The sequence below is a fragment of the Heterodontus francisci genome, chromosome 42 (assembly GCF_036365525.1).
Source record: "Heterodontus francisci isolate sHetFra1 chromosome 42, sHetFra1.hap1, whole genome shotgun sequence".
NCBI classification, from domain to species: domain Eukaryota; kingdom Metazoa; phylum Chordata; class Chondrichthyes; order Heterodontiformes; family Heterodontidae; genus Heterodontus; species Heterodontus francisci.
In genome coordinates, this window is record NC_090412.1 from 9642445 (window position 1) to 9656511 (window position 14067).

The 14067-nt window shown below is 44.0% G+C and overlaps 1 protein-coding gene across 3 annotated transcripts in view; it reads right to left on the reverse strand.

Moving 5' to 3' along the window:
* The window catches only part of camk2g2 (calcium/calmodulin-dependent protein kinase (CaM kinase) II gamma 2), a 346094-nt gene extending 333835 nt beyond the window's left edge, over positions 1-12259 (reverse strand). Inside the window, exons 1-2 of one of the 3 annotated variants that reach the window (XM_068020525.1) lie at positions 12069-12249; positions 11815-11909 (exon numbers count right to left, since the gene is read on the reverse strand). In XM_068020525.1, coding sequence (XP_067876626.1) covers positions 11815-11909; positions 12069-12133 — 160 coding nt within the window. In that variant the 5' untranslated portion in view covers positions 12134-12249. Of the gene's footprint in view, positions 1-11814; positions 11910-12068 lie in introns of all 3 variants that reach the window. The other 2 variants (XM_068020524.1, XM_068020526.1) reach the window with 2 other exon arrangements.
* Positions 12260-14067: the final 1808 nt, after the last annotated feature.

The following is a 14067-nucleotide window of genomic DNA, read 5'->3' on the forward strand; positions in this document are numbered from 1 at the left end:
CATCAGCTGAGGGAGGGCTGTAGGTGGTAATCAGCAGGAGGTTTCCTTGTCCATGTTTGACCTGATGCATAAGACATCATGGGGTCCGGAGTCGACGTTGAGGACTCCCAGGGCAACTCCCGCCCGACTGTATACCACTGTGCCGCCACCTCTGCTGGGTCTGTACTGCCGGTGGGGATGGTGATGGCAGCGTCTGGGACATTGTTAGGTATGATTCCGTGAGTATGAATATATCAGGCTATTGCTTGACTAGTCTGTGGGACAGCTCACCCAACATTAGTACAAGCCCCCAGATGTTAGTACATCTCTTGACTCTTCCCCAAACACCTGTTCTCACCTCCTCCACCCCATCAAATACCTTAGGCTCCTTTGAAACATTACAGGCCCTATATAATGCTCTTGTTCTATGAAAGCTGTTCACATTCAAAGACACCAGGATGTGGCAACAGAGGAGAGATAGAGAACTGAGGATGCTGCATTGGGGAGGGGATGGGAATGACAGACATTTGAAAGCATTACAGTCATAGACTCATGATGGTACAGAAGAGGCCATTCGGCACATCGAGTCCGATGCCGTGGTTTAAAAAAAAAAATAAGTGCATGAGATTGACCCTGATTCAACACAAACCAGATTCAGATGGTGCAGGAATTGCTGGGTGGGAAGAGGGTCTTCAACTGGCAGGATTGGCTGTTTCAGAGCACAACGCAACTCATTTGTTTCCATTCTTATTGCATCTCGACAGGTTATTACCGATACGTACTCCTGATGACATGCCACCAATCTCCTGTTTCCCACTCTTGTGCTGGCATATCTTCATCAAGAGATTATGCAGTACCGACCCCAGAATAAAAGATGGCAATGCTGAAAGAATTCTTTGTCGCATGTAATAAAATCAATACATTTTTAATTGTACAAAAAAATTTTGACTTTAGTGCTAAAGTCAAGGAGGTTACCTCGACTTTCACCAGCTTCAAAGACAAGACACCAGGAAGATTTTGAAGGCGATCATTTGACCACTATTACTTCATTTTGTTGAGCAGAAACTGGCTTGTAAAAGGGAGTTCTTTTCGCGAAGTGTGTTATCAGGCAGCCTTTAAATCTGGACCACGTAGCATCGCAATAATAAGAGGCCTTGAAGCTTGTGCTGCAGTATAGTACAAGAGGGTTGTGCTAAAAATGAGTAAATAACTGAGCTGGTAGATCAGCTGATGGAATTCTCCAGTGAAGTTATATCACTGCAATTTCCACATGACCACAATACTTTCTTAAACACTATTGGTCCAATATCAAGAAAGGGGGACACACAGAAACGGGGAGGGGTGGGGGGGGAGTGGAAAACGAAGAGTGAAATACACACACAAACAGAGACTAAGAGAGACACACACACAGAACCACACACACAGACATTTTATGTCAATATAAATCAAAAAGGAAGAACAGTGCACTGAATGTGATGGAGTAAAATAAGGAATGAAAAATCAAAATGCTGTTTCCCTCCCCACAAATTGCCGAAATGAAGAGAACAGGTTTTAGCACAATCAGGTCAATTCTTTTGGAAGCTACGTGCCAATAGGAAGTGACTGTTTCTCAGAAATCTTAAAGTCACTCTCCTTCCCCAAGAGGCAGTAACTACATTAAATACGCTGTTAGTGCATGTTTCATCCATGACTCACCCAGTAATCCTGCAATTGTTAACGTCAGTGACTAAGGAACATACACAGCATTTCACTACAGACAGCTGTAATTACAGCAAATTGAGACATCAGTTATATAGGCTGCAGTCAATTGATTATATTTCTTTTAGCTAGGAAGGCAATGAGATTGTATTTGCAATGAAGAAGGCAATAAGCTATATTAATATTTGCACCTTAGAAAATTTTAAACACATGTAAACCTCATCGATTCTTCCATTAAAGACTTTAAGCACCTGATCACCTTTCAAACGTGTCAGTCCACATCACATACACTTAAACCACATTGAAATGCAATGACTTATTTAGGAAAATGCAGCAGCCGTTTTGTACACAGCAAGATCCCAAAACAGCAAATGGAGATTACTGATCAGTGCCAGCCTTGTAACACTTCCAACTCAGTCAGGAGATCATTCAGTTCGAAGCCCCACTCCAGAGACTTGAGGACATAATAGAATCTGACTCTCCAGTGCAGTATTAGGGAGCACTGCACTGACAGATGTGCAACCTTTCAGATGAGACGTTAACCTGAGGCTCCATCCACTTGCTCACATGGATATAAAAGACCCCATGATATGGTTTGAAGAAAAGCCAGGGAGCTCTACTGGTATCTTGGCAAAGCTGTACCTCTCAACCAACACTACTAAAACAGATTTTATTTACAACAACAACTGGTATTTATATAGTGCCTTTAATGTAATAAAACACCCCAAGGTGCTTTACGGAGGCATTGTTAAACAAAATAGGACACCGAGCCACATATGGGGATATTAGAACAGATAGAATCTTAGAATAATAGAATAGTTACGGCAGAGGAGGTGGCCATTTGACCCATTGTGTCCGTACCTGCTCTCTGCAAGAGCGATTCAGCCAGTCCCACTCCCCCACTCTTTCCCTGTAGCTCTGCATGTTTCTCTTCAGGTGCTTATCCAATTCCCTTTTGAAAGCCACCATTGAATTCGATGATCTAAAGCTTGGTCAAAGAGGCAGGTTTTAAGGACTGTCTTAAAAGGAGGAAAGCGAGGTAGAGAGGCGGAGAGGTTTAGGGAAGGAATTCCAGAGCCAAGGGCCTAGGCAGTGGAAGGCACGGCCACCAATGGTGGAGCCAAGAATCGTGGATGCTCAAGAGACTGGAATTAGAGGAGTGCAGATATCTCGGAGGGTTGTAGGGCTGGAGGAAATTACAGAGAAAGGGAGGGATGAGGCCATGGAATGATTTGAAAACAAGGATAAAAATTTTAAAAATCAAGATGTTGTTTAATTGCTAGTAACATCTATCGTTGTTAGTTTACTGTTGTGGGATCTTGTGTATAAATTGCCATTTTATTAAAATTTGGTCATGAGCGTCTCCAGCACGGGCAGCATTTATTGCCCGTCACTAATTGCCCTCGAGGTGGTGAGCTGCCTTCTTGAACCGCTATAGTCTTTGTGGTGTAGCCAAACCCACATTGCTGTTAGGCAGGGTGTTCCTGGATTTTGGCCCAGCGACAGTGAAGGAACGCCAGATATATTTCCAAGACGGGATGGTGTGTGGCTTGGAGGGAAATTTCCCTACATTACAACAGTGACTACACGTAAAAGTACATCATTGGCTCTGAAGTACATTGGAATGTTCGGAGGCAAGTTCTTGATCGTCTTTTGGGTGGGATTGATTAGGGAGAAAAATGTTGATCAGGACACTGCTCTGTGGGTCTATTAGCTACAGAGAGATAATAGATAAAAGTTTTCTTTTTTTTTTAATTAAATTGCTCACTGAACCAGCTATCCTTTGCTGGAATTAAGTTGACTGCAATAATGTACGTTGCTAGTGTAAAGAATTGGCTGAAGTACTCCCAACTTTATTTTTATAAACCTGACACCGAACATTTCAGTACTCCCAGCAGGAAATGCCCAGCATTCCCTCAAGCATGGCTCCTTGCGGGGAATATGAGATTGGTCAATTTATCCTATGGAATCATCCAATCATCTACAGCTCTATAACACACAACTATTTGTTTGTTAACTGGTCTTATCTGACATTATTTCTATGCTGGCGGAGACATGTTGGGTTCATTCCCACTCCTCTGCAATACAGTGGTTTTGGGATTCCAGGTCATCTTGTCACCACATCCAATTTGCCAAGTAAAGGGAGAGCAGTGATTGCAGGATGAATGACTATGACAGCATCTTATATTTATCTGGAGCCTCTAACGTAACAAAACGTCCAAAGGTGCTTCACAGGAGCAGTGTAAAACAACATATGGCACTGAGCCACACAAGGAGATATTAGGTCAGATGACCAGAAGCTTGGTCAAAGAGGTAGGTTTTAAGGACTGTGTTAAAGAGGAAAGCGAGGTAGAGAGGGGCAGTGGTGCAGGGAGGGAACTCCAGAGTTTAGGGCGTAGGGAGCTGAAGGCGCCAAATGATGGAACAATTAAAATCAGGGATGCTCAAGAGACCAGAATGAGATGATTGCAGACATCTCGGAGGGTTGTGGGGCTGCAGGACATTACAGAGATATGGATGGATTTGAAAACAAGAATGAGGATTTTAAAATCGAGGTACTGCTTGACCAGGAGCCAATGCAGGTCAGTGAGCACAGGTCTGAACGAGACTAGGTGTGAGTTAAGACACAGGCAGCAGAGTTTTGGATGACCTCAAGTTTGAGGGTAGAATGTGGGAGACCAGCCAGAAGTGCGTTGAAATAGAGGTAACTAATAGCAAGACTATGTGCATTAGGTGGGGTGGGGAGAGAAGCAGTCAGCAAGGCATCTTAGTACTGTTACATTACAATGCATGGCAGACAGATCATGTTGGCTAACTAACACAAACATGGAATCTGACTAGGCTATTTGGCCCATCGCACTCACTCTTGCCATAGGTCATGTACAATCGTGCCCCTTAAAAGACTGTGTCTATTACGATGTAATCTTCCAAGGGAAGGTTTTGCAAAGATTTGCCTCAATCCCTAAACATAGTAAAGAAAACCTGCATTAGATCCATCCATATTCACCTCTCCAATGTTTTACCCTGCTCTACTGTTCTACAAATAGAACAGAAATGCTTGATCTCCTCTCCCACCCATCCCAGCTGTGTAAGGAACATTGGCACATGGGGAATTGAATCCTCCCAGTCCGCACCTTTCTCTACAACCAACAAACCCATTTTTTATTCATTCATGGGATGTGGCCGTCACTGGCAAGGCAAGCATTTATTGCCCATCCCTAAACTGAGTGGCTTGCTAGGCCATTTCAGAGTCAACCACATTGCTGTCGGTCTGGAGTCTCACATCGGCCAGACCGGGTAAGGACGACACATTTCCTTTCGTAAAGGGCATTCGTGAACCAGAGGGGTTTTCACAACAATCTGTTAATTTCATTACTGATACCGGCTTTTTATTCCAGATTTATGTAATTAAATTTAAATTGCCCAACTACCACAATGGGATTGGTACTCATATCTCCAGATCCTTAGGCCAGACCTCCAGATTATTAGTTCTGTAACATGACACCTATGCTACCATACCCACCAAGAGGCTTGATACAAAAATCTGGGAAGGATACTTATGAATGAATTGGAAATTAAAACTCTCTCATGAGGAAGCCAGCACTCTTGGTAATTACGGCACTAAGGTATGAGGCAAGAGGCCAGAGTCAGATCTCGGTATCCAGTGACATTAACAGAACAATCACCCTCAAACTCCGAGCATCAATGGTTTCAGCCAGTTCAGTGAACAGGAAGAAACACTGGATGCCGTATTCACAGTGGAATTATGCAAGGAGAGGCATTTAATGTATCCTTGTATCTGTTTGATCAAAATAAACAAAGGAGGGTGCAGGAAATAGCCTATCAGAGCCAAATACATAGAAATGGGTGAATGTGGGATGAAGGAATGGGGAAGAGTTCTATTAACAGAACTTGGACTATACGAGGACAACAATTAGATTAAGTATGTTGTTTGTTTAGGCGCAATGCTTTGAAAAACATTTTACTTGACGAAAAAAAAAGACAGAGCTAGATTAACAATTTGGAGTTTATAATTTTTTAGTCAGGAATGCTGATCTGAAATCTGAATACTTTTAAGCGCAGAATGAAGGAGGATGGGTTTATTTGTTCCTCTTGTATTTCTCTCTTGCCCTAGCCACACCCTGGACCTCCAAGTTGGATCACAGTATGACCGTGTGATTGAAGCAGAGTACCCCCGCTGCCACCACCCAAGAAGTGCATCAGTGTCCATCCAGCAGCAAGAGCTGATGAAATGCAGCCTCATCTGGGATGCATTAAAACGGACAAGCAACACCACTGCTACAAGCAATCACCTTTACAGAACGAGGCCAGCAATGCACTGCTTGTGTTACCAGTTAACACAAGCCCCTTTTGTTTAAATGTTCTCTAAGTGGACCTTGAATGAGGTCAGGGCAGAATAAATACCCTTTAACTTCAAAAGGTACAATACAGGTCATTATTCCTATATAGAAATGTGCAAAAGCTTTAAAGCACTGCACTATTATTGCAAGTTAGACCTCCCGTATTGTTGCCTACTAAAGGTTATAGTACACGCCCGAGAGATTTTTTCTTTCAAGTCATATGAGCCAGGATGGGTTAAACGGAGTTCCTTGTGAGTGTTTTTTATAAAGAGAAAATGCTGACAATACTCAGCACGTCAGACACCATCTGAGGTGAGAGAAACAGAGTTAACATATTTAGTCGATGACCATTCGTCAGTTGTCCTGAAACGTTAACTCTGCTTCTCTCTCCACAACTGCTGCCGGACCTGCTGCATATTTCCAGCACTTTGTGTTTTTATTCCAGATTTCCAACATCTGCAGTATTTTGCTTTTGAATTTGTGAGCTTTGTTTGTTGGACCTTGCTACACACAACATGCCTGCCAAGTGATATTTCAGACTGCGACTTATCCTGCTGGGATTTATGTATCTGCATTGAGGCAAAGGACACAGTAATAGAATTCCAAGGTTTTGGCAGACTCCTTTATAGTTAGCAAATACAAGTCTTTCGATATCTTTGTAGTTGCCCCTCTTATGAGTTCAAACTCAACCTAACAAATAAAACAAGGAAGTGTTAAAAAATGGAATTTGACTGAATTAGATTTGACTTTTGTTTTATTCATTCATAGGATGTGGGCATCGCTGGCAAGGTCAGCATTTATTGCCCATCCCTAATTGGCCTCGAGAAGGTGGTGGTGAGCTGCCTTCTTGAACTGTTGAAGTCCATGTGGTGAAGGTCCACCCACAGTGCTGTTTTGTAGAGAGTTCAGGATTTTAACCCAGCAATGATGAAGGAACAGCAATATATTGCCAAGTCAGGATGGTGTGTACCTTGGAGGGGAACTTGCAGGTGATGGTATTTCCATGCACCTGCTGACCTCGTCCTCTTAGGCAATAGAGGTCGCGAGTTTGAGGTGCTTTTGAAGATGCCATAATGAGTTGCTGCAGTGCATCTTGTACATGGTAAAAGATGTCAATGACTGGTCATGCAGCCATAGTGAGCTGTGGTGGAAGCAGTCTACGTTGATGGTGGTGGATGGGGTGCTGATCAAGCGGGCTGCTTTGTCCTAGACAGTGTTGGGAGTCTCGAACGTTGTTGGAGCTGCACTCATTCAGGGAAGTGGAGAGTATTCCCTCACACTCCTGACTTGTGCCTTGTAGATGGTGGACAGGCTTTGGGGAATCAGGTGGTGAGTTACTTGCGGCAGAATTCCCAGCCTCTGACCTGCTCTTGTAGTCACAGTATTTATATGGCTAGTCCAATTAAGTTTCTGGTCAATGCTAACCCCCAGGATTTTGATGGTGGGAGATTCAATGATGGTAATGCCATTGAATGTCAAGGGGAGATGGTTGGATCCCTGGTTTGAGATGGTCATTGCCTGGCACTTGTGTGGCACATATGTTACTTGTGACATATCAGCCCAAGCCGGAACGTTGTCCAGGTGTTGCTGCATGTGGGCACAGACTGCTTCAGTATCTGAGGAGTTGCAAATGTAATAGTTGATGGTTTTTAGTTAAAAATAATTGGAACTATGCCAGGAGCTAAACATGTAGAATTTTGTAGAGATTTTTAATAGACCACATTGAATCCCAACTCTAAGAAGGTTACACAAACTGCAAGATTCCTACATTTTCTCAATAAATGGCCTTGGTGCTTGAAGAAAGTCTAGGCCTAGAACAACAAAATTCGACGAAGGATACTCCATGAGCCAAAAACAACAGAGAGGTAACAAATGCACGTCTTTTGAAAAAAAAACAAGCTATTTGATTAGTTAGCTTGCAGCCACAGATGCAGTTTATTTAATGATACAACTTTATCTATGGTTGTAAATATATTGAATAACTGCACAAACGCCTTTGAAACAAAAGGCAATGTCCTCTCGGCTTTGTGGGTAGTTGAACCAATTGGTGTGGTGCAGAGCTACACAGACAAGGAACATTGTAGGTTTGATCCCTGATCTGTGTTGAGGCTAATCTCAACCGAGGATTTAGGAACATAGTAACAGGAGGACACCATTCAGCCTCTTGTGTCTACTCTGCCCTTCAATTAGATCATGGCTGATCTGTATCTTAAATTCATCTACCCAGCTTGATTCCATATCCCTTAATACCTCTAATATAAAAATCTATCAATCTCAGTTTTGAGATTTTCAATTGACTCCCAGCCTTAACAGCTTTTTGGGGCACAGAGTTCCAGATTTCCACCACCCTTTGTATGAAGAAGTGCTTCAAGACATCACCCCTGAATGGCCTAGCTTCAATTTTAAGGTTATGCCCACTTGTTCTGGACCTTCCCCACCAATACCCTCTGGATTAGGGAGGGGTGACAATAATGTCAGAATTCCTGCTGAAGATTGCTATCCAATGGAAAATGCATGTGAGATGTAACTCGCCTTGGTAATACTCCTCTTCAGTCAATTAGCCTTCCAATGTTAATTGTGTAGCTTCACACAAATGATCATGTGAGGAGATGCTGATGCCCCCATAGACTCTGCAGCTCCAGTAAGGAAAAGGAGGGGGGGTGGGTGGGGGGGGGGAATTCAAAAGGCAAACAGGAGATCTTCAGCCTCGCATCTCGAATTGCGGAACATTTGACTCTCAAATAGAAAGCTGCAAAATTGAAGTCCCAAAAGGTACCAGCACGCAAATGAATTTGCCATCACTTCTCCAGCCGGGATGCCAGAGACAGGCAGTAGCAAAGCATTCTTATTTACAGTCAAGAGTGGGGGGGGGGGGGGGGGGGGGTTAGATAAAACACAGGCATTGTCCAAACTTGCATCATGCAAATCATGTCTTTGGTTACCCAATGACAGAACAGAGCGGAGAGAGGCCATAGCAAAGTCTGTAGCCCAGCCACTGATTGGACAGAGGTATGTTGTACCCGAGAGAGAGAGAGAGAGAATGCAGCAGTATGACAGGCTGATAGCACGGTGTGCTTGTGCACTGATGCACTGCACCAGAGAGCACGAGGATGCAGGTCCCATACACCGAGCTCCCAATCTCAAGCCAAGCTGTCTCTCAAATGCAGAGACGACGAAAGTGCGGAGAACTGGCTTGACAGTGACTCTGGGCTGCTTTCTGTATCCTGGTTTAACAAACCAACATCTATTACAGAATGCAGCACTTGCAGGGAATGGGTGCAGACGAGACGAGAAAGAAAAGTCATTTTGGACAATGTGGGGAATTTTAAAATGTTAACCAAATGTTAACCTGTCCCGACGTTTGGAATGCAAATTTACACATTACCCTGAACCGAGTATCATCCATCTGAAAAGGTGCAGAGATTAATTCCAGATGCTGCAACGCTACTGCTTTCATAATTCATTTTTAAAAATTCTTTAAAGAAATGTTATTAAAACAACAGGGCAGTGTTTGCATCAGCTGGGGAAAAAAAACACTAGCGTGAAGCAAGGTGAGCCATCGGAGCGTCCCCTGCCGCTTTCTTCCAAAATTACCCCTCAAAACACACTTGCAAAACTCCAAACGTCAGGAAGTCAGTGACCAGCAGTCTCTCCAGTCACTGCCTGCAGCAGTTGTCATTCAGTTGATCTACACTGTGGATCTGATATTAACACAGCATTTTCAGAAGGGTAAAAGGTACACAAACATCCCACCACTTTCAAGAAGCTTTAGGGACAAAAGCAATGCAATCTTTTTAAACATTTTTTTAAAACTAAGAACCTGGGACAACACCACAAACTGTAAACGTGACGCCCCAATAGATCTTCGGCAGCCTGCGTGATATTTACAGCTTGTGGCAGTGTTAAAATAAAATAGCAGGGAAGAAATGGCTAAAAATAGCTGGTTGTTGCGCAGCTTGTGCATGGTTTAGATACGGACAGCGTGATTCACCGCCTGGGCCAAGAGAGGGGGAGATACAAGACAGGCAGCGCTGTACATCTTTTTATTTACTGTTCTACGAAAAGACCGTGCAACAGTAAGGGGTGTTTTATTAAAGCGCGCTCTCCCACTTCTGCCTGTAGGCACAGTAATATAAAATCCGATTACCTCCTCCCCTCCCCTCCCTGATCTGCTCTCACACCTGCATTGCGGCTGGAATGACCCCCCCCCCCCCCCCAAAAGACAGACAGACAGCTGACCTGCCCCTTCGCCCTGCTAACCCCAACCCCAACCCGGGGGAACAAGCAAACACAGTGCAGCCTTTCCTAAACCCATTTATAACGGGGGACAAGCTCTCCCTGCCTTTGGTTCGCAGTTCTAAACCCCTTTAAAATGTTCCCCTCAATCTCCGTCCGACCAGGTCAATTTCTCCAGGCACACAATTCAGTTTCAGCACTGCCCCGGTGTGGTTGATCAAAGTGGTCATCGCTTCGTCAATCATATAAATGTCTTTTAAAGAACTTTTTTTTTTAAAATGGCAATCTAGGAAAATGCTGCTCGTCAAATGTAACCTGTTTACTAAGCTGCTTACAGCAATCAAAACAACAGAAACAATACAGATTCGAACATTTCAGCTGTGAAAATTAGTTAAACTTTCACTGTCCGGGGCTCCTTTCAAAAATAGCAAGCGAAATTCATTTGCCACGGTGCATTGAGAAATTATAACAGTCGCTACGGAACCGTTTCAACCTTCTTAGGACTTTAGGTACAACAAGCACAAACTGGGTTGATATTTTGAAATAATAAGCAAAATACAAGCCGTGAATGTTCTTTCAAAACGAACTTAAATTATTCGTTGTAAAGCGCGGATGTAAATGTTGAACTTTGGGACGTGGGTCTGATGTATCTGGTAACTAATCCATCTGTGTATTAGTTCCGGTCACTATGCTGTGTGTGTGTGTGTGAATTATTTAAAGGGGTTTTGTTCGTGTAGCCTTCCGTTTTGTTTTGACTGTGATACTGTCAGGCGCTTCGGTTTGATTTGAGCACCGTGATGCATACAAAGAAAATACACTGAACAAAATCGGCGCAGTACTGTCGCGGTAGCAAGCGTTTAACCTCACCCCGAGTCTATTCGCTCTAAAAAAAAAAGGAGGGGGAGGGGGAAGACAGTCCTTCCCCCACTTCTCTCAAAACAAACACACAGGAAAGGCTGGTGCTTGCATCTATACGAATTCTATTCCCCTATCATTTTAGTTATAGAGGGACAGAAAAATCCAGTCTTTCAACACAACCATACCCCACACCAAGCAGCTTTTTAGGTACAGACAGCTCTTTCCTGTATAAAGTTTTTACAAAGCCGGTCAATGGATCCTGAAGTACAATGCAACCAGGGACTGATCATATTTTTGTTAATTTATGCCATTGTACACCGCTCTGAAAAAAAAGGGGCATAGACACACAATGAACTCGATATTCATCTTCAAATCAACACGGTTGTAGGTCAAATATTATAAATGTTGGGCAGATGCAGACATTATGTGCCTTCTCGGAATTCTGCTTCCTGTCCCTGTCAGGTCCCCATCTGTGATCACACGGTTACTGCAACTGAATGGAAGCAACTCGGATGGGTGGATACAAGATAGAGATTCTTGGGAGCACTTCCACTTTGTAATGCCGACATAAAATCCTTTAGTTTGCACCCAGGAAGGGCTGGCTTGCCCCTCTCTACCCCCACTCAGTGGGAGACGTTCTCCAAAAGCCCCCTCTCCCCAGCCTGTCCAGTCGGTCACTCACCTCTGGCAGACAGTTTCTTCGTGTTAATAATCTTTGCAGCATATTCCTGCCCCGTGGATAATTTGACGCATCTGCGAACGACGGAGAAGGCACCCCTAGGAAGGAGAGAGAGGGAGAAAAAAGGCAAACAGGGATTTTAGTCCAGAAACACAAGGGAGGAGGAGAGGCTGGGGGGTTAGAAGCAAGAAGGAGGGGGCAGATAGCAGCTGGACTGGGACAGTCGCTGGAGAGGAGCAAACACTAAGATATCATACTTTCCAAGCTCTTCATACAACTGGTACTCATCGCTAAACCTGGTACACGTTGCGGTAGTGGCCATGTTGAAATGAAAATCCTGGAATTGGTTTGCATACACTCGCCTGTCAATTGCAGGGAGGGCAGATGGGGGAAAGCAGTAACGCGAGATTACAAGAGACAGAAAGCTCCCGGCTCAGGACGTGAGCAGATGCCAGCGCCAACAGCACGGGCGGAACCTCTGCCTGACACAATTGACCTCCTAACTTAGTGTAAAGATGCATTCCCCCCATAAAATAAACCTAAGTTTGCGTTACTGCACGAAAAGTGGTTATTTTATGCAATGTACGTTTAACATCATATATATGCATATTTTAAAAAGTTGCTTTTTTTTCTAAACAAAAGTTAGTACAAAACTCTCATAGCTGAACCAGAAACTTCTCTAAAATATACTGAAGTTCAACTGTGAGGCTGACAACTGACACCCACAAATCACGTGTTGTTAGGGAATGACATGGCAGGAGTTTATTAGTCAGAGAGTTTGAGCAGGACTTGGTGCAAAAAGTGCGATTTCTGCTCATTTTATGAACTGAACTGAAGCAACTCGCCACACAAAAGGGAAACTTCATGGCAGCATCCTATTCACAGCGGTCGCTAAGCTTGGCATAGGGTGGTACATGGGAATGTGCCAAGATTTCTCAAGGGCAATTAGGGATGGGCAATAAATGCTGGCCTGGCCAGCGTCGCCCACATCCCATGAATGAATTTAAAAAAAGATTTGCAGGGGCTTCCCAAATGGAAATCCTTACAATATGTTGGGGAAACCAACCGTCAGCTTGTGGGTGGTGTCACAAATGGGGAGCCTGGATCAAGTGAAGTCTTTCAGGTGGAGCAGGGTTAGAGAACTGGGGAAAGTCGGGCCTGGGCACACAAGTGGAATTCAGTCCCCATTTTAAAGTCCTTGGGGGTAATTTAAGCATAGTGCAACAGAGGAATAGTGGGGGCTAATGAATTGGCAACCTACTTTACATCGCTCCATTGAATTCAGGGGGGAAGGACATCTAGAGAGATGGGCTGCTGGTTCATTAGCCCCCATTATACCCTATTGCGCAATATCAAAATTACCCCCAACCCCATATATATTGCCATTGTAAAGTCTGAGATCCACATTTATAAAGGAAATTGCCCATGTAAACTTGGCATGCTGTAATTGCATCCTCCTGCCAGTTAACAGGAAGTGTGCACAGAGGTATTATTTTTAATAAATTACTTTATAGATTATACATGTTTAATAGCATTGATTCTGATGGTGAAGCCCACTCCATGCTGTCTTGGTTCTTCAGGATCCCTACCCTGCCAGAAGAAGGTGTAGTCTTGCTCTCTTAGAGATCCACTCGCGGGGAGGCGAGTCTCCTGAAGTGCTGCAATGTCCACATTGAGTCTACTGAGCTCGTTGTTAATGATGGCGCTCTTCCGAGAATCGTTGATTTGTGTATGGTCTTCCGACAGGCCAGGACACATAGTTCAGATGTTCCAGCTTGCAAAATGAAGGGCTGGTACCTTCTTTCCCTTTTTTGTCTTGCTGTTTGGTGCAGTGTTACAGTCCACTTGTCGGACAATGACCCTGAGCTCCAAGCACCCTTGACAGGGCTGTGTTCTCGCACCTACAATGTTTGGGATCTTCTTCTCCCTGCTGCTCTCACATGTGTTCAAGTCTTCAGAAGAAGGAATTTTCCTCCACACAAGATCAGGGGGCAGGTTGTTCAACCTTGCCCGTCTAAGAGCAAAGACCAAAGTACGGAAAGTCCTCATCAGGGAACTCCTCTTTGCTGACGATGCTGCATTAACATCTCACACTGAAGAGTGTCTGCAGAGACTCATTGACAGGATTGTGACTGCCTGCAACGAATTTGGCCTAACCATCAGCCTCAAGAAAACGAACATCATGGGACAGGACGTCAGAAATGCTCCATCCATCAATATCGGCGACCACGCTCTGGAAGTGGTTCAAGAGTTCAC